The sequence below is a fragment of the Triturus cristatus genome, chromosome 12 (assembly GCF_964204655.1).
Source record: "Triturus cristatus chromosome 12, aTriCri1.1, whole genome shotgun sequence".
In the NCBI taxonomy this organism is placed as follows: Eukaryota; Metazoa; Chordata; class Amphibia; order Caudata; family Salamandridae; genus Triturus; species Triturus cristatus.
This window is the reverse complement of record NC_140595.1, coordinates 196,157,902-196,177,970: the sequence shown is the minus strand read 5'-3', so window position 1 is coordinate 196,177,970 and position 20,069 is coordinate 196,157,902. Positions and strand designations below refer to the sequence as shown.

General features: G+C 42.2%; 1 protein-coding gene across 4 annotated transcripts in view; it reads right to left on the bottom strand.

Moving 5' to 3' along the window:
• The window catches only part of VAC14 (VAC14 component of PIKFYVE complex), a 1,500,963-nt gene that overhangs the window by 1,397,490 nt on the left and 83,404 nt on the right, over positions 1-20,069 (bottom strand). For all 4 annotated transcript variants that reach the window (XM_085639779.1, XM_085639781.1, XM_085639778.1 and 1 more), the window contains exon 3: positions 1,495-1,645. In XM_085639779.1, coding sequence (XP_085495905.1) covers positions 1,495-1,645 — 151 coding nt within the window. The remainder of the gene's footprint in view (positions 1-1,494; positions 1,646-20,069) is intronic.

Below are 20,069 nucleotides of genomic sequence, written 5' to 3'. Positions count from 1 at the left end.
CCCAGTGTAGTAGACCAAAACAGGCCTGCAGTTTTTACAAGTCTAGTGGACATTCTATGTATATCTTTACGAGCCACAAAACAAGCATTTAAAAAGCCACGAAGTTAGGCTTTTGCTTATTAATTAAACTTTATGCATACTGAGCATAAAGAAGTGTACAGCATCTCCTGGCCAATACAATAATGCAGCATATAAGGAGCAGTTCTGCACAGGAGGCCAAACTTCTCACACTTCTTACATCTCTGACGATGACCATTCAGTCCTTGGGCTCCCAGGTGTCTGAGAAAGAGGTTGGTGCTGTGCCATTCAAGGTATCACAGCCCGGCCGAAAACAGGGTCCTGGACCATACAAAATATGGAACCAGTAACTAAAGCATGTGGGGACATGGCCGTCACAGGTGTAGTGAATCATAGGACTGAGATTGTAACTGTTGCTGGGTTGTCAACACCCCTTTCTTTGTCCTTGAGGGGCTGGAAGGTGGAAAAGTGAAAGTAAGACGGGACCTCTGACCAGCTCTCTGGGATTGCATCCTGTTGGGTACTTCAGCTCACTAACCAGCAGTAACCCACAAAGCTAAAAAAATAAATATATTGGATAGATAGATAGATAGATAGATAGATAGATAGATAGATAGATAGATAGATAGATAGATAGATAGATAGATAGATAGATAGATAGATAGATAGATAGATAGATAGATAGATAGATAGATAGATATTGACTTTGGGCATATGTTAAATACATGTCAGCCCAGAAAGAGCCCTCATACTTAACTACTGCGTCAGTATCAACCGATTTAGAGATTTACAAAATACACTCATTGGATTTGATTACAATAGTGTTGAGTGTGATCATGTTGACTATGACTTTCCTCAGTACTTTTCTTCGCATCCTCTTCTGCGAGGCACACACATGAAAAAAAGTTTTGGATCCAATGTACTGACATTAACAACGGTCTCATAAACGTATTACAATAACATTTCACAATCCTTTAAAGAAATATTTATACAAATATGTAAGACATCTTCGACAAAGTTAGGTTCATGAACTCGTAAGAGCAATTAAAAGGTTATCACTGTGGTCATCGAAAAATAAAATAAGTAGATTTTATTTCATGGTCACTTTCTCAACCACTAGGAGCAAATTGAGTGAAAATGTGTTTCATTTATAGATTCCATCAGTCAATGCCTACAAGACACAAGAATTATTAAGCACAATGAGCAAGTTGCTTCTCCATACACAATAGCAGGAAGCTCATAAGACAGCATACAAGAGAAAAGGGTCTTTTGACACAGGTCAGGGTTTGCAAAAATGTGCAATGTTTGAGGAAAATGCAGCAGATAACTTTGAAAGCATTTTCAGCAGTCACTGTGGTGCCATGGGCAGTATCAATCAGGATTCACCCCAGCACATATGGACAGCAGACCCACATCCATTCCATCTCTAAGTTCTCAAGCCACTGGCAGTGATAAAGGCTGTAGTGCACAGCTTACCTTGCCAAGGGCGATGGAACAGGCTGCCAGGCCGATGAGCCCTCCTTTCCGGCTGTGCGGGTGCTGTGACAGCGCAAACTCCTGCGACAGGATCTGAATAACATGCTTGATCTGCACTGCATTGTTCTGGGCCACAAACTCTCTCACCAGCCTGCAGAAGTAACACAGGAGATAAGACACTGGGAGGGAGTGCATGCACGCTTGTATCACACAACATGTAGTGCTTAGTTTCAACTACATCACGTTGTACCGAAGAAAAAACTTGTTTTGCACGAGAACCTGTTAAATCCCACTATACTGTTCCATGTCTTAGTCCTCGTGTGGCTTTCCTCAGAGTTTCCTTTCCTATAGGTAATGTTATTCTTTGTCTGTGTGAGGACTTGTTGAGGCTCAAGCATTGCAAGTACACATCTATAACGTTTACTATTCATTAAGTTGTGTTTGTCCCACACAAACAGGAGCAATCCGCTTTTCCATTTGCCAAACCGGGGACCGAATTCAATAGTTTCAATCTTTAAAAAATTGTTTATTTTCCAAATTTAAGACTAGCTGCAAATGCTTAAAAGAACATGACAGGTGTCTCGGGCAGTATCAGAATTTAAAGGAAGACACTTGCCTTTACTTTGCACATCAATCTATGAGTCTATCCCAATATAATATCTGTGGTTTAAAGAATATTGTAGATGTAATCAAATGCCCATGTAGAATTGTATACATAGGACAAACCCTAAGGAAATTAAAGACCCACATCGGGGAGCATAAATTGTCCATTAATAAAGCTAATGTAATTACCAGCTTAGTAAGACATTGGTTAGAACTCGAACATTAGATCTCCTAATTTAAACAACAAATATGGGAACAAAGCATACCAAGATTACATGATGGGCAGACACAGGAAGACTATCCCTAGAACATGAGTTATTCTGGATGTGAAAAATTACAGCCACCATATCCATTAATTTTCACTGATGAACAGCAAAGGTACTTCTTTTATGGAAGAGGAATTATAAAACGTTAACTTTAATTACAGACTTTTGTTAAAAGGGCTGAACAACTGATACACATTCAAATCATGTTTCTGTAAACAAAGGCAGGCCTCTGCTTTTCTTCCAAAATACTACAGATGTGTATTCCATACCCGATTACCCCTTCTAAAATGGGAGGTGGCAGTCTATTTTGAACTGGATTGACAGCGGCAAGCAGTCACGGCCTGCATGACAAGAAGAATGTTTGTTAAGAGCAATAAACAGAGCTAAAGGTTCCAATGTGGTTTTATAATAGTTGGTTAATTCATAATTTTTTGTTTAAAAACAATGCAAGCGTCCTATTAACATGGAAGTGATGGCAATTGCTTTGGAATTCAGATATAGACAGAATGCATGCCGTACAAATGAAGGAACTTGATAGTTTTGCAACTGGTATGTCAACAACTATTTTCCACTTTCTAGTCCTTTTCGTCCAAGAAAAAATAATTGCTTATGTATGTCGTCATGAACTTGAAGAACGATCAACATAAGAGAATCAAAAAGGATGTTAACTTATTTTTTTATTTCTATAAAACATTTATACTTGAAACATGTAGATATACTGTACATAGTAGATAAAGATGTAAATCAGAATTGAATTTGGAAAACAAGACAAGCATTGATAAAGGATGTTGATAAGCTCAGCACAAAAAAAACAGATTTCTGAATATAACAAAACTATAACCACTGAAAGGCTTTGAGATCTCAGCCATTTGACCATATTCTTTAGTGATAAAGGAGTATTCGCCACAGAATAAAAAAGAATCCTGGAATTATTTGCGTTTGAATTTGAACTTTCTCCAGTTGAAGAGGGGAGGGGCAGTAGTATCCTACAACACAGTGAATCAGGCCCTGAGTGTTTGACTTATACAAGTAACCATTTATGCATCACTGTTTGCGGTACATATTGTGAAAATTACAGATTGTCTTGGCCCCACTTTTATCACGCTTCTCGCTGTATAATTTTGCTCTGTGGTTTTTAAGTTTGCCATATATTTCTACATGATTTATTTAATATATTCTTGGTACAAAAACTAACTCGCATCGGAATGTTACATCCTCTGTTACATACCATAGTAGACAACATTTATTTTTGTCTCCATTTTCTGCAATTCATTTAAAGATCATCAGGTTTTATTTGCTCTTGGAGACTCCTGTAAAATCAAGGAAAGTCCCGCTTTAAGTGATGTTTGTCGATTAGCGCTCCACATTGAATAACGTTGCTCGACATATTCTTTGGGGCATGCTCTGCAACTTGGGAATTTCATCTGCCTTGCTGGGTATTCTGATAAGATTGCATCACAACGTGAAAGTTACATACCTTCAGTTAAGTAATATCTGGTAGAGACACAGTCTAGCCGCAGATTCATTAACTTTTGAATTCTCCCCAGGCGCCAGTCTGGATTCGGAAATTCTTCAGCAGTACCTCTGAGCGCTGGGGGATGGCGTCGTACGGCTCCGTCATGACGTCGACTCCGGTCATGACGTCAGTGGAGCCATACAAGTCCTATCTGGCGAGCGGATGTCAGTTTCTTCTGTGAAACCTTCCGCACCAAAACGTGGAACCACTATAATAACTGGTTGTACAAAAGTTCTAACAGAGAACCAGCCAGTTATAACTAACAACAGACCAAATGCAAGTAGGAATAGCAGAACATTAGCTTAGCTCTTAATAGAATCCATGATCACTGTCGCACAACATATAAATAATAAACAACCCTACAGGCCAGAAGGAATCTGCCCGTGAAGGAAAAAGGGGGAAAAAACCCCCTAAAGAACCATTTGTCAGTTATCAGACATTTTCTTCTATCCCCCAAGGGGAAAGACAACTCATTGACCAAAACGGCAGAGTGCAAGACACAAGTCATGTAATCCGCATTCTTCACAAAAATAAAGAGATGTCAGAGACAGAACCGTCCTGATAAAATCCAAAGAGGGACTCTCAGAACTCATTCCATTATACCAAAATAATTGAACACCAAAAGAAAGATGAACAATATTACCTCGATAGTATTAAGAATTTTGTTTGAACAAATGGACAACTCAAAGGTTACATAATGCGCCATAAAGAAACTAAGATGAGACCAAATGGACATATACATAATAATTATAAAATTGTGTCCCTGTAGACTCCAAGTGGTCCAACAACTCACAGAATTTCGCTGGTCAATATTTACAGCCGGCCCGCAAGTATCTACAAAGCATGCCTTCTTCGCATGACCATCAGTGTCATGGTCCGATAGTCTGAACTTAACTTAAAAGTACCAAGGCTAGCAAGAAAAGAGAAGCATCCACATCTCTCATTAAAAACTCTTTGTTTTCTTTTTTTTTTTTTATTAAATGAAGACCAAATAAATAGATTGGGAAAAGGGGACGCACCTATTAGTGCATACCAAAATATAACATTAAAAGAAAAATCATACATAAAATAACTCCTTGTTAGCAACAAGCACCTGCACCAACACTTTTAATAAAAAAAACACAATTTGATCACAAGTCCGCCTCAAAAAGTAACAGCCATGATTTCCCAAGGACCTGTAAAACACAAAGAAAACAGATACATACCCCAAAAGACAGGCAAAATATATCCCTCCAGACAGATGGAAATACATTTTGAAAGAATAACAAGAAGAGCTTCTTATAAAGCCTAAAAACTCCAACCATAAATTGTATGAAAGAAAACAGGTAAGGAAACTGCAGCTAGAAGTCTCCATCAGATTTCCAACACTACCTATCACACAGCGTAAGATCCAGAGTTCACCCCATTACGTTCTAGGAATGAAAGAATGAATCACCTATCCCCTCCACAGAGTAGAAGGCAACTAAATTATGTCTTGCAAAGAATACACGATTAACTCAGAGTTGACTCTCATAATTCTCCAAAAAGTGAAGGACACATAATAAAAATGTAGATATGCAATCCGCTCAGAAAGAGAAAACAACCTGCACCCTAAAACACATAGTACAAGAGGACTTTAATAAAGGATGAACCACAAAAACATGTATTCAAAAGAATACAAAACGTAGGCCCTGAATCCATCGGCGGCATAATAAATATGCACACCACAAAAATACTGAGGACAAACTACGCTGATTACTCTAACGAGTAAAAACCAGAACGCCCCTATATACCAGACTTACCACTGGCATACCAACATGTCCCTATGAGAATCACAAAAGGTCGAAACCATGCCTATTTTAGCATACCGACATGCTTCAAAGAAGCTTGAGTTAGAAAATCTTCCATACAAGAAGACACTTCTCTTGACAATAACCTCTTAAGCACAAAGCTCATTCTTAGGGGGCTAAGGGACAAAGGGAACCCTCCCTCGATCATCCAAATCAATACTAGCATAAAAAAGGGGGGGAAATGGTACTGAGAATAAAACATCTGCTCTCGCAGGACACCAAGTGGTCAAACCAACAAGGGACATGTAAAATGCCATAACAAAGCTTACTTGCTTATAAAGAAATAGCCTGCATCTCAAGTATAAAGACAAACTACACCAGTAACAAACAACGAAAAGCTATGACTCTGAATAACTCCTTCTTTCAAGGAAGCATCTTAACGCTGCATCAGCTTGACTTCAAAAAAATAGGCACCATTAAATGGCATGGCGACCAAAGTCGACTGGCCAGTCTCCGATAAACCCAAAGTTGCCAACCAAGCCCAATGCTTTATTGCCACTGCCAATGCCACAGCGTGACCTAGAGTCCGTAGTGTCCACACCACACCTTATGGTAAGCCTAGCAACCTGCTGACCAACTTTAATCAAATCACCTATCTCTGTGCGGAGATTGTCTGGAATACATGGCAACACATTCTGTAGCGAATCCCATAAAGCATGGGAATATCACCCCAACACACAAGATGTATTAATGGATCTCAAGGCTGAGCTTGCCGAAGCAAAGATGTGTGTACCACATGCATCAAGACTCCTAGACTCCTTACCCACTGGAGATTTGGGAACAGAATCTACATCCTGTGAAGAAGTTGCAACTTGAGTCACCAAGCTATAGGTGGAAGGGTGTCTATGAAGACAAACTGTGTCCCAAGGTGCAGGCAGGTGTCTACGTGCAATATCGCGGTCCACTAAGGCACACGACTTTTCCCAATTACCTAATAAAATATCAAAAAGGGCTCCCCTATCTGTCCCTGAAAAAGGACCTCAATTAAAGGGTCTGTGGACCTTTGCACCATAGGAAGTGACAAGTTTAAAACTGTAGCCACTTTTTTTAGCATGTCTGCAAAGGAGGAACTTGCCTCCATAGCAAGGCCAGGGGAAGAAAGCAACCCTGATGCTGATGACGAATCCAGGCCACTAGCCGCTCCCAGAGCAGACAACCAGCTCTCCTCCATCTGAGGCACATTAATGTCAGAAATGGGCTGAAGGGGCCTTGCCTCAATCGACACACAGGCTGGCTTTCCACAACCTCTTCCTGAGAAGGAATCAAAACCTGCATTATCCCCTCATTCTGAATAGTCTACTCGCACCAGACATCGTATTATGCCTACACGGAAGAGGACAAGCGACTTCGACCAACGCCAGTGTCAGAGCCGGCTGATCAAAGTCCAGCGTCATAGGTCAAGATCTCGAAGGACTGTGGACCTGCGCCAAAGCGGCCCCAGTAGACGTCGACCGGCGCCGACCCCTTGAATCCAACAGCTCAACCATCACAGAGGGCAGACCCTTCTACGGCGCCCCACTCACCTCCTTGGGGCCTAAAGCACATCAGAGGGAGATGGGGTACCAAAGATGAGGTGCAAGGAATTAGAATATTCTCTCATCCGAGCCATTGATGCCCCAGCTCCCAGAAACTCAGGGAGATGCGGTGTAGAGTCGCGTACGGCCTTCTAAAACGTCCAATGGGAAGAGCCACGGGAGACAGAGTCACCTCGTGGTGAAGTGTGAGAATGCCGCAACTTCACCTGCTTACCTTTTGACAACCCGGAGAACGTCCTCCAGAATGGCTTTGGCTCCTAGATCGACCCTGTGAATGCTGTTCCCGAGACGATGAAGACAGAGGCAGGGAAGCCTCCGAGGATCACAACACAGGTGGCGCCATCAACTTAAAATGCCTCTCTTTTAATGACCTCTGCATTGTGGTGCTCGCCTAAACACCATATACAAATTGTATGCAGGTCCATCACTGACATATGTAGACTACAAGACCCACAGGGTTTGAAACCTGTAGACATTAGATCAAACCACACTGTTAAACGGACACCAAGTGTTGAAGCAGGTAAAAAATCAACCCAAGGAACTGCTTCTCCAGATCCGAGTTACAGCCCGGATAAAAAGAATCTGATATCCGTGTGCCGGAGGGGACTCGTATGGCCCCACTGACTTCGTGACCGGAGTCGACGTCATCACGGAGCTGTACGACACAATCTCCCAGCGGTACTGCTGAAAAATTTCCAGATCCAAACTGGCGCCTGGGGAGAAGTCAAAAGTTTAGAAATCAGCAGCTAGATGGCTTTATCAGATACCTACCAATTGTGCGCTGGTTTCCACGGGGGGGGGAAACACTGACCCATCCCTAGTTAAGAAGCAAGAGCACCAGGGCTGTTCTCTGCCACCATAGCGTTTTTCCCTTACATGAACCAGATTGAGAATTTTGTTGGCACTAGCTTCAACGATGCTCCACTTTTGGGTGCTTTCAAAGTCTCAATTCTACTATTCGCAGTTGATACGCTCTTAAGACCCGATTAAGAGTATGGCGGTCCACAGACCACCAGACTCGTAGGGGCGTGGCAGTGGCAGTCTCCCGACCGCCCTGTTACGAGTCAGGCAGTCGGACCGCCACAGCCCCGCCGCAGCTGCCAGGTAATCGCTATTCTCTGGCAGTGTTGCAGTGGTCAGAAGGCTGCAATATGCTTGGCGGGACCACTGCGATCCCGTCAAGCATATTACGAGTTTCCTCTCTGGTGGCGCAGTCATGGAGGTTCCTCCTCCATGAACCCCGTGGCGGACAGAAAACAAAGGGGGACCTGCAAGGCCCCCTGTACATCCTTCGCATTGGGATGTATTCAGGGGGGCACAACATTGGCCCCCTTGTGTGCATGCGCCCCAGTTCCTGCATGGCTTGGACTTTTAAGTCCATGCCGTGCAGGAACTGTTTTTGGCGCTCCCGTTGCAGTGCCCAATTTTAGAGGCAGCGCCGTGGGAACGGAAAAAAACAGCCGGCCAGACTGGCTGAAACTCCTAATCTGGAGGGCAGTCTGACCACGGCTTTGGCAGTGCGGCGGAAGGCGGACCTGGCGCCGCACTGCCAAAGTCGTAATCAGGCACTTAGTCTCAAAAACAAAAAGAGGCGTTCAGAGGCTTTTAGATACATTAAATCATTTTTGTACTCTGCAAGGTTTGGCAGTTAGTACCTCTAAAACCAAGAGGATGGTCATTAGACTTCACAAGGGCTTTGAGAACACCCTTCTGCTGGATAATTCTCTTTTGGAGCAAGATTTTTTTGGGAAGTTTGAATAATTATACAGCACTAAAGCAATCATTAATGGTCTTTCAACATTCTCTTGGTTTGTGTCATTTGCACATTTTAAAATTCAAAATTTATCGAAATGTCTTTTTATTCAGATTAATGGGCACATTACCCAAAAGAATGTACTTACTAAATACAACTAAATAATGTAACTACGTTTACCAACTTTTTGAGCTTAATCATTTTCTCCGAACTGGCTAATTGCCAATGCTGGGTTGGTATTTCTATTCTAAGATATTACGATTTAGTCACTCAATGGGATTCCTCAATATTTTTTTCTTAAATATTTTTTCCCCATAAGTATATATGTTTTAAAATTCTCCAGCTCGGTTACTTGTGTGGTTCTATCTGTTTATATTGTGTACCTGTCCTGGCGGAGATCAGCGGAACGGTTTACATTACTTGAAAAGTCAACATATTCCTCTTGTACTGGTGCAGCAGATACCGTAGCACAATTCATAGGAGACATAACTTTCACTGTGTGCCAAATCTAGCATGTAGCCTATAAAGAGTTATTTTTTGTCTTGTTTTCTGTTATCAAACTATTCATATAAAATCACATACAGGACAGGAAATTGCATCACCCACCCTCTCAGTATCTATATATGCATCACATCGAAATGTCCATGCAATTCATTCTTATTGCTGAATTGTTTTGGCAACTGAATACCATTGGGTGAAGTACCGTTGCAAGCTACATGAGTCCAACATCACTTTAAGCTGTTGGAAAGCCAAATCTTTACCCTGTACTATGACTGTTTGGGTGCTTTTTCAGAACAAAATAACTACTAGCCAAGATCAAGATGTTATCACATTTGAGATTTCCTGCTATCAAATTGGTATGTTTGACTTTCAGTTACCAGTGGCCGAAAAAATCCCTATATTTTTCTTACAAGGAGTTTCCTCTATTTATATGTAGGCCAATGTTGCCCCCATCCCTTCATAATGTTTGTTAAGCTGTCAAGGGTAGAGGCTGAATCCACCCTCCTGTATCCCTTTAATCAGAAAGAAGGCATTGGAACCCCCCCATTCAAAAAATATGACCAGCATGAGGTACACAAGACATAGATGAACAGATAGTGGAAAGCAGGGATATGTGTTGGAAAAAGTAGGAAACCTTTGGAGTCACAGCAGGTAAACACCAGCAAGGTTTTATTAGATCTTTTCTACTTCAGAGGAGAGTAGGCTGTCTGGTAGTAATTGTGATGTTACAATTGAAATCCTCCTCTAATCAACTGCCATTATTTATTTGGGAATTTTAACACAAGACGCCGTCTTTCTTTCGATATCAACTATTTTGGATATGGTAGTATGCTTTCTTTCATTAAACCAGTGCTTCCTCCTAGCCTTCAATATGTACTTTGACACATCTTGTAGGAAAGGGTTTAATACTTAAACTACAGCGGTTCACACTAGGACATTTGTTTAGTTTTTTCCTCTAGTGCTTTGGCTGGGAGATTACATTTGCAGTATCATACCTAGTAGGATAGGTCTAATGGTTCAGACTTTGAGCTTCAATTTTGGCTTAAGAAATTATATTTTGAAGAAGATAGTTAGAGGCTTAAAGTCCATTTAAAAATTAGTTTCCAACTACATGAGTCATCTACTGTGGGAAAAAGATGCATGCATATTCAGAATTTCCTTATCGGGAGTCACTGAATCAGAAGTCAAGGGATTCTCGCACTGAAAAAGCTGATAACTTTAGAAATGGAAATCCACAGGAGTGTTCCAATAGGGAATGTTGATAACATGGGCAAAGTCAGTAGATATGGGGATTCATAATTTCCAATACATTTACCTACTCTAAAAACGCATGTAATTTTAGGTCAGAAATGTTGGAGCAAGTAGCATTAAGGAGTGCTCCAAGCACACATGTTTCACTAAGTGCAAGGGGGAAACAGTAACAAAAAATGAGAACTGCACATTTTATCTAACCCTAATCCAGCAGCAGGTCAGCTTTCAGGCAAGGGCAAGGGAAAACAGGCATAGGCCAAAAGTCTAATTTCAAACATCTCCCTTGCATACATGTTGGAATTTTTGTGAAATCCAAATAAATAATAAATCAAAGAAAATCATATACATGGCGGTTACAATTCCTAGATGTACTTATTTTTTATGAACAGGTCCCTTTATTTTTTTGCCTTAATGGCTTATGCCTAAGAACCTATTCCTAGATTTAGGGATTTAAACTTGCAATTAAGGAATAGACTCAGATTTAGAGTGCTATTTGAATTTAGGGGTTATTGTTTTGGGTTAATGTTTTAAGGGTTTAGTGGTTTGGACAAAGGGTAAGGTTTTTGTATTCAGTCTATGCTTTAATTATGCTTTCTTTGGGTACTGGTGAAGATTTAGTAAACAGATTAGCCTGAAGGGATTATGTTTAGGCATACACGCTTAAAATACAAATTTCACTTTCAGCTTAGAGTTTCAAGTATATAGTAAGGATTTAGGCTTTGGAGTCAGTTTTAGGCTACATGTTTAGACTTGAGGCCTCTTCATCATTCGGTGGACAAGCTGACATATGGGTGGGAAGGTCATGGCACTGTCTCTCCCACCCAAGCCATGGTAAACCCGCCAACAGTTTCCTACAGTGCCAGTAGCCTTTATTTACTATAGTGGCTTCTGCATGGATGTTGAGAGCCTCCTTTGGAAACAAGTGATGGCGGTCTGTCATGATTACAGTGGCTCACCTGCCTGCACTTTTATTGTCTCAGAAGCAGGTCTCAGAAACAACAAAACTAAACTAATTGCACCCACGAGTTGGAAGGTTGCACACATTGAGCTTGAGCAGGAAAAACACAGGAGAACATGGCAGTGGACTTACCACACTGACTAAGGTGGACTCTTGGACACCAATCTCAGCTGAGTAGGGTCAGAAAAGAGAGCTTTTCAGTCAGCAAAACAGGTGTGTGCTCCGCTGCAGGAAAACATCATCCACTGTGCTCTGAAGGAAGTTGGAGAAGTGAGAGGCGGATGAACGGGACATCACTAATGTTTGGCAGCTGTCCAGCTATGGGCCACTTTTACATCAGGCTCCTTTGAGAGATTTGGTATAGATTTAGTATTCATCGTTAAACATATGTTTAGGATTAAGATGCTCAATGTTTCCAACTTGTGATTTGGCCTCATATTTATAATATGAGCTGTAGATTTTGAACTACTTTCAGGAAATGTGGATTACTTGTGACAAAAGGTTTTATGTGTAGGCGCTTCGGTAATGGGTTGAAAGTATAACTGATGTTTAAATTCCCGGGAGTGTTAAAATATGGATGACTTTGACGGTGTCAAATGTTTATGATATTTCATGTCTTTTATGATTTTATTTGTAAAATCGAATAAAGTATATTGATGATGATGATGAACTGATGTAGGATTGGAAATTTAGTTTTAGGTACTCGGCATTAAACAATCTTTTACAGTTAAGAGTTTGGCGTTTAGTCTATATGATTTTAACTTAGTGGTCTTAACTTATACTTAGTGCTTGATACTAGGCTTGGGTTTAGTGAGAGGTTTATTCTTGCTTTAAAACTCAATGTTAGATTTGGATGTAATACTTGTAATGTCATTAATGTGGTAGGGCTGAATATCAGTTTAGATTAGGGGTTGGGGCAATAATAATCCCAACCATAAGAACATTAGGCCAACTGATGCAGTTTTAATATTTAAAATAATAATACGAATGAGTGAGTGCAACTGCAGTAATCCAAATGAAACACAAATGTGCTAAGCAACCAGTCAACTAGAGGAGAACAGCAAAAAAGTTATTTTACTATGCAGCCATAAATCAGGATGCACACCACCAAGAGAAACAGACTACTCAATTACTGACATCCAAAACAAACTGCTGCAATTCTTAGATGAACCAATGGTATCAAATCAGCTTGAGATAAGGAAGGGGAAACCAGTGCATAACTCTACACATAGTTTGCTCCATCATCAGGATATACTTATTTTTAGGTCTCGCTAGCGTCGCAGCGCATGTGCTGCTCGCTTACGAGATATATTGTCATCGGTTTTCTTTTGGAAGTGGGGTGGAAGCTCCGCCTCTGCTTTTCATTGGCGCGCGTCACACTTTATGTTAAACGCGCGCCTTTGAGTTGCAGTGAGGCTTTTTGGTCCCCTCCCTGTCTCCTTTCCGGATCGCCCACCCGGACTGGATATTCTGCACGCGCACGGCACCAGTCAGTGCAGGCACAAGCAGTGGCTCTCTCGCTCGCCTCTCAGTGGGTCACCATCTCTCCTGTGATTTACTGCAGCACCCCGAGCAGATGGAGCTCTGCAGAGACACACGTGCATGTTTATTTTTGCATCGCGCTTTCACTTAAAGTGAAAGCGCGATGCAAATATAAACAAGCGGCTTTCGTTGACATAATGGCGACAGCTTGTTTAGACTACTACATACTTGTCGGGTGCAAGAAAGAATACCAGCCCAGCTATTTCTTTTTCAGCCTATTTCAGTCCCCATCCCTTAAGGGCCTCCTCTTTTGGCAGGACAACAACAGGCGCGATATTTTCTAATTATTGGTTGTTGCACTGGCAGGATTCTTAGTTTTTGATTTTGTCTTTATCCTTTTATAATCCGGAGCCCTCTGGGACTTGTAGTCTTGTCTGCCCCAATTCAATTATTTGGATTACCATACCTGAAAAGAACAAATCGCATCAACCAAAGCCCAGAACTGGAAGCCTGACCTCACCCTCGCACAGATGGCGTAGCGAGCCTAAATAACATTGTTTGTATGGCGCATCGATGTTTTCCCGTTTTGCATTTATGACGCTACTTTGTTTTAAGTTGCTCCAGAGAGATGAACTGGGGAAAGCAGGTGTCGGTGGAAGTTTGTCTAATCTAAAAACACATCATAATGGAGCCAGTCATGTGAGAGCATCCCTGCACCAAAAGGCCTGTTTCTTCAGATTCCAGACAGTGAGTCAAAGGCACATGAGCGAGGGATCGCTGGTGGTACAGAAAGGCGGGCAGCGTTCCGGCCCAATTCCATCACATGACAGGCCCCACAGTAGTGGCGCTCCTTGGGCGGGAGTGGGCAGGTTGCTAATCAGCCTCAGCTGCCGCCCCTAGCGGGGCTTTAAAGGTGGCGTGGGAGGCGGGAGTTCATTTTCTCTCTCTCAACATGAAGCAGACGGTGGTGCTGCTCGGTGTCCTGCAGCTGGTGCTTAATGTGGGAGCGATCACGAGTGAGTGATTTCCCGGGTGACAGAAGTTTGCACAATATTTGCTGCTGTGGGTGAGAGGAGCGCACCACCGGTGGCGCAAGGAGGCCCTCGCTTATTTTGTACTTAGCAGTGCGCGTTAGAGCCACGTGCGACAGGTAAGCTATGGGAGGGCTCTACCTTATGTCTCAGGTGCGGCAGGTGATCTCTAGGAAGTCTCTCCCACAGTCTCTGGGGCATCAGGAGAGCACTGTGAGGTCTCTGGGCGCAGTCTCTGGTGAGCCAGGTGAGCGCTGTGAGGTCTCTGGGCGCAGTCTCTGGTGCACAAGGTGAGCGCTGTGAGTTCTCTGGCATGCCAGGTGAGCGCTGTGATGTCTCTGGCGCGCCAGGTGAGCGCTGTGTCGTGTCTGGGTGCAGTCTCTGGCGCGCCAGGTGAGCGCTGTGAGGTCTCTGGCGCGCCAGGTGAGAGCTGTGAAATCACAGCGTGCAATCTCTGGGGCTTATGGTACTCCACACAGACGGATTAATCAACATCCCGTTGTAGTGTGCGGCTCTTAAGACAACTAAAATCATATTTGCAGTTTAAATGTATTGTCTGAAATGCGCGTTTATTTTTTTAAAAGCTCCCTTGGGGGTTGTATTTAATATAGGTTACCAGGTTTTCAAAACCAGGGGCATTTATCAAACAATGAAGGGCTACAATTTTACAACCGCCGACGGGTAAGGAATAACTTAAATCAAGCAGTTTTTGTAAAGCGCAGCTTATCACCTGCAAGGATATCTAGGCGCTGTGCTGCGGGCCTTCATATATATATATACCTAAGGGGTATACCCAACTCACCCTCCTGTATCTGGGTAAGGGACACAATCATAAATAAAAAACAATGAAACAGAGGAATAGATATGTCTTTTTTAATTAAAGTGTAGGGAACAATCAATTACCCTCACTAATAGTTCAGCAATTCTATAAACATGAATTATCTAAGTTGATATAGGGCAAACATACAAAATGGGAGCGATCTACAACTAAAGATAACAAACAATTATACATAAAGAAAAAAAAGAAAAAAAGCATACATCAAAAACCTTAATAAACACAACATAATGTCACCAATACCCCAAAGTCTATTTCATGTCTGGCCATTTATTTCGGGCAGTCCACTAGAGGTAGCCCAAAGGTATGTGCACAGAGGCAACACAAAATTTTTTCAGTAGCTCTCTTATGTCACATAACGTGCTTTATACAACACCCTTTTCAATTTACACACAAGAACCCTCCATAGAAGTATCGTCGACGTGGACGCGTTTCAGCCTCTGAAAACGTATAGGCCTTCTCAGGACGAGGGCATAGGAACAATAATCAGCTAATTATTTCACGGTCTTATAACTTAAAGACCTCAAGTTGCGCCTCGATAGCGCCCGCTGGGTGCTGAAGCTCAAAAGGAACTCCCTTCACTCTCGGGGTGGTCAATTTATTCCAGTAAAATGAGTCTTCCAAAATCACAACCGCCTCCCGATCAGTTGTCACAAAAATGAGTTGATCATATATAACGGTCCCTTTCTCCACTATTCCGCGTGTGCACGCGAATAGTGGAGGCTGAAACGCGTCCGAGTCGACGATACTTCTATGGAGGAGTCTCAACAAGCCAAATCTTGCCTTGACGTCGGCGTCTGTGCTGCCCTGCTCGTCTATGACACCGCACAGGTCGGTGAAGACCTCAATCTCTTCCTGTGATTCTACTGCAAGAGTGACTGCAGCTGTGCTGGCCATGTTAGCCTTCAGGATCTTGTTTATTCCCTGCGGATGTAAAGGCCAAGTTGTGCTGATGTGGCTGCCACTTTTCCATTCTTCTCTTGCATCTGCAGTTGGGTATGGGAGAATAGAGGCAGGTGGTCTGCAAAATCCAGGTCGTTGAGCTGAGTCTAATGTGTCCACTGGATCCCATTTCTTTTCCTTGCTGTGGATATCTTCATGATCCAGTTTATAGTCAGCAGAAAGAGAAAAGGCAAGAGCAAACAACCCAGGCAAACTCCGGTCCTCACATCCAAGGCTTCTGTGAGTTGTCCTCCATGGACTATCTTGCAGGTCATTCCCGTGTAAGAGTTCCTGATAATTCTTACAAGGTTATCAAGCACACCACGGTGGCGGTGGAGTGTCCAAAGGGTATCCCTGTCCACGCTGTTGAATGCCTTCTTATAGTCGAAGAAGTTGGCTTAGAGAGGTGGGTTCCTTTCCATCGACTGCTCAATGATGATGCGCATTGTTGTAATTTGGTTTGTGCAGTGTCTATCGTTCTAGATATGCACTGTATTGATTAAGGCCCGACAAATACCCAACAATCCTAATTGTACTTCCCTACTGGAAGCCCAAGGCTCGGATAAAAATAAATATCCACCTTCCACAAAAGTATACTCTCAGCTGTGGCACAAGACAGGTATGTCCGCTGTTACTGCACTATTTGCAATAGCTATGGACCCACTAGCATGTTGTCTCCGGGAATATCAATCATAAAGCTTTATTCGATCTTAAACAAAATAAAGATCATAAAAGCACAATACATCAGTAATAAAAGCATATCATTTTATTAAATTTACAATCTAAAATCTATAAAATTTCAAATACATCTCAATATTCCTGAAAATGGCAAAAAAAATCCTTTTCTTTATACAAGCCCAAAGGAAATTAGCTACTGCAAAGCTAATTAAAGTGTTGCTGAGCTTTTTAAGAAATCTGAGAGCCACTCTACATTGTCTAAAGTTATAATGTCTCAGACCCGGTAATATTTATCTGTCTCTTTCCACTTTATACAATTCACAAAATAGGATGATATGAAGATCTAATTGTTCCGAAACTCCATCACATGAGCAAACTGTCAGGTCACAGTGCTTGTATTTTCCCGCCGGATAACCCACCATCAGGGGAAACAAGTTCATATAAATTCTTGCTAGGATAAATCTATGCTGTAGGTTCTGGATTTCCTCTAGATAGCAATAATCACCCTCTACTGGAGTCGGGAGGTTTCGATATATCCCAACTGATGGTTTAACTTGGTTTATATCCGTATCTTCTCGCACCACCTTAGCCAAAAAAAAATCCTTTAAAACCTTCTTAGATGTTTGGAGGCATTCACTAGGCTTTCTGTACAAATCCTCCAGACCCAGAGTGCTCACGTAATGAAACTATCCTATTTTATGCATGTTATCTAAACAAGGCAAACCTTTAGAATATGTTATGTTAAAAATAGCATGTTCTTCCTCCAAATTGAATGTCATAAAACTAAAGGGGCTAACCTTACCAGGTTGCTAATGTAAGGGAAATCCAGTTCCGCATGGCAATTGAAATTGGAACGTGATACAAGGAGGGAGATCAGCCGCTTCAGGAATTTATCCTAGATAATCTGTAACTGATCAATTTGAGACATGCCCCACACCCCCGCTCCATAAGTAGTTGCCGAAACTGTCTTAGCCGTATAGATACTCTTTATGACTTTTATAGGTCTTGTTACCAGTTTCTTGACGAATTTAGTGATGGCTGCGATACTGCTCTCCTTCGCTAACCTCTTTTTGACCATGTGAGCCCAAGTATGACCTTTATCAAACATGACTCCCAGATAAGGGAAATAATCTACTACCTCTGATTTACAGGCCCCTAAGTGGAAAGATGGTGCTTTCCCACGCCATGTGGGGTTAGCTATACAGATAAACGATTCCGATTCATTAACCCTTAGGTCATGGAAGTCATAAAACATCTTATCATATATTATCATATATTACAAGGCCCAGCCTGTTCTGACAACTAGGACGGTGCCGTCTGCATATGCGAACAGTGGCAGAGTTAGGGACTCAAATTTCGGGATGTCCGGAGTAGTGTCCGCCAATGCTGCCTCAACCACGTTCGTGTATAATCAGAACAGGAATGGAGTGAGGATGCATCCTTGCCTAACCCCCTGTAAAATCCGGACCGAGCAGGTGCATGCCCAGTCCTTGCCATACCACACCGAAGTGGTGGTCTGGGAGTAGAACTGTCTAATAAATGTGAGAATTGGGGGGGGGAGTCCACCCCCATGGCCTCCATTATCTCCCATAATTTGCAGCTGAGAGATCCACGAAGGCCATGTAGATTATTTCCCCTTTAGCCCTATTATATTTCTCAATGACGAGGCTCAGGTTCAAACACTGGTAGACCATGCCCATTCCCCGCTGGAAGCCATATTGGGTCGGGATCAATATATTTTCATCGCATGCCCATTCTTCCAGCCGATTTAATAGCTGTCCCATTAGTTTTAAGGTGCTGTCTAACAAGGATATGGGCCTATAATTGCCTGGGTCACTTTTGGCTCCCTTTTTATAAATCAGAACAATGACGCTTGTGCTCCATGATATCAGGGGGCCTCCCTTAGCTATAGCCTTAAATACGTTCAGCAATAAGGGGGGGCCATAAAACATGATCTTCCAGAAAAAGGTTTATTGGGACCCCATCTTGGCCCAGGGCCTTCGCCCTACTGCACCTTTCCAGTCCCTTTGTTATTTCCTCAACAGTAAAAACAAGGGGGTCTGAATATCATTCACATAAATGGCTATACTCTACCGACAGAAGGCTGACAATCTATGTATGCAGACAATATGCTGCCCCTTTTCAAACACCCAGAAACCAATTTACCACCAGTAATAAAGAGATATTATTAAATGTATATACCCTAGTATTAAAAAAATGGGAATAAATCTGACAAACTTTCACTGACCAGGGCCACTGACGCCATGGAGCTGGAATACTCATAGTGCTGGTATGAGAAATCTGTTAGATATTTGAGCATTAAAATACACTGAGACAAAGAGGTAGCAATGAGAGATAATTATGGACCGGTAATAAAGAAAATTCACACAAACTCCTCATTTAAAAAAAGTACCCCCATCCCTGGCAGGCAGAACTGCGTTACTTAAAGTGATTATTTTACCAAGCTATTACATCTATTTGCTAAAGTATTCATATCACTATTGCAAACCTTTTTGGCCACACTGAAATACGTCTTGACCCCCTCCCAACACCACATCCAGTCTTACCTTTATTAGCAGAAAAGCTAGTAAATGACTAATAGAGGAGGAACAATATGAAATGACTGGGACACATGTATCAATCAAGACAGGACATTTATTACCCTAGATAAATTAAAGTTATGAGGGACACCAATCTATTACACACATTTGTGTATTTTAGAAGGCGAAAAACGCTCAGAATGTACTATCCTAACGTTACAAATGAACCACAAGAACTGCTCCATGCTTACCAAAACCTCCCATGTAGAAAGTAGAAAAGAATGGATCTCCAAATGATATTACCTGGCAAATGACTCTAGCACAGTCAAAAGTTCAAGTCTGGGAGAAAGGCCAAGGTGAACAATATCAAAACAACATGAGGGAACCCGTACAGTGATTAGTCTATCCCTCCATACCAGCCCAATGAGATCACCCAATGGTACTAAAGAACAAGTTACTTACCTTCGGTAACGCCTTATCTGGTAGAGTCTGTATTTAGCCGCAGATTCCTTATCTTTGAATTTCCCAGGCGTCAGACTGAATCCGGAATATGTTTTGTGAGCAGTACCCTTGCAAGCCAGTAGGTGGCATAATTCGGCTCCACCTGTATCGTACACAACGGAAGTGACGTCTGCAGCTCCTATAAAGTCTCCACCCAAGTGCGCTGACATCAGTTTCTTTTCACCACTTTCCAGGCCAGAATCGCAAAACCATAAAGAGCACTGACCACTGGTGTGGAAAACTATTACCCTGAAAGGGACCAGCCCTGTCCATAGAAATTCATTTCGCAGAGCGGGGAGGATTAGTGGGTCGGTAAGGAATCCGAGGCCAGACTATCAGATATTGCATTGCCAA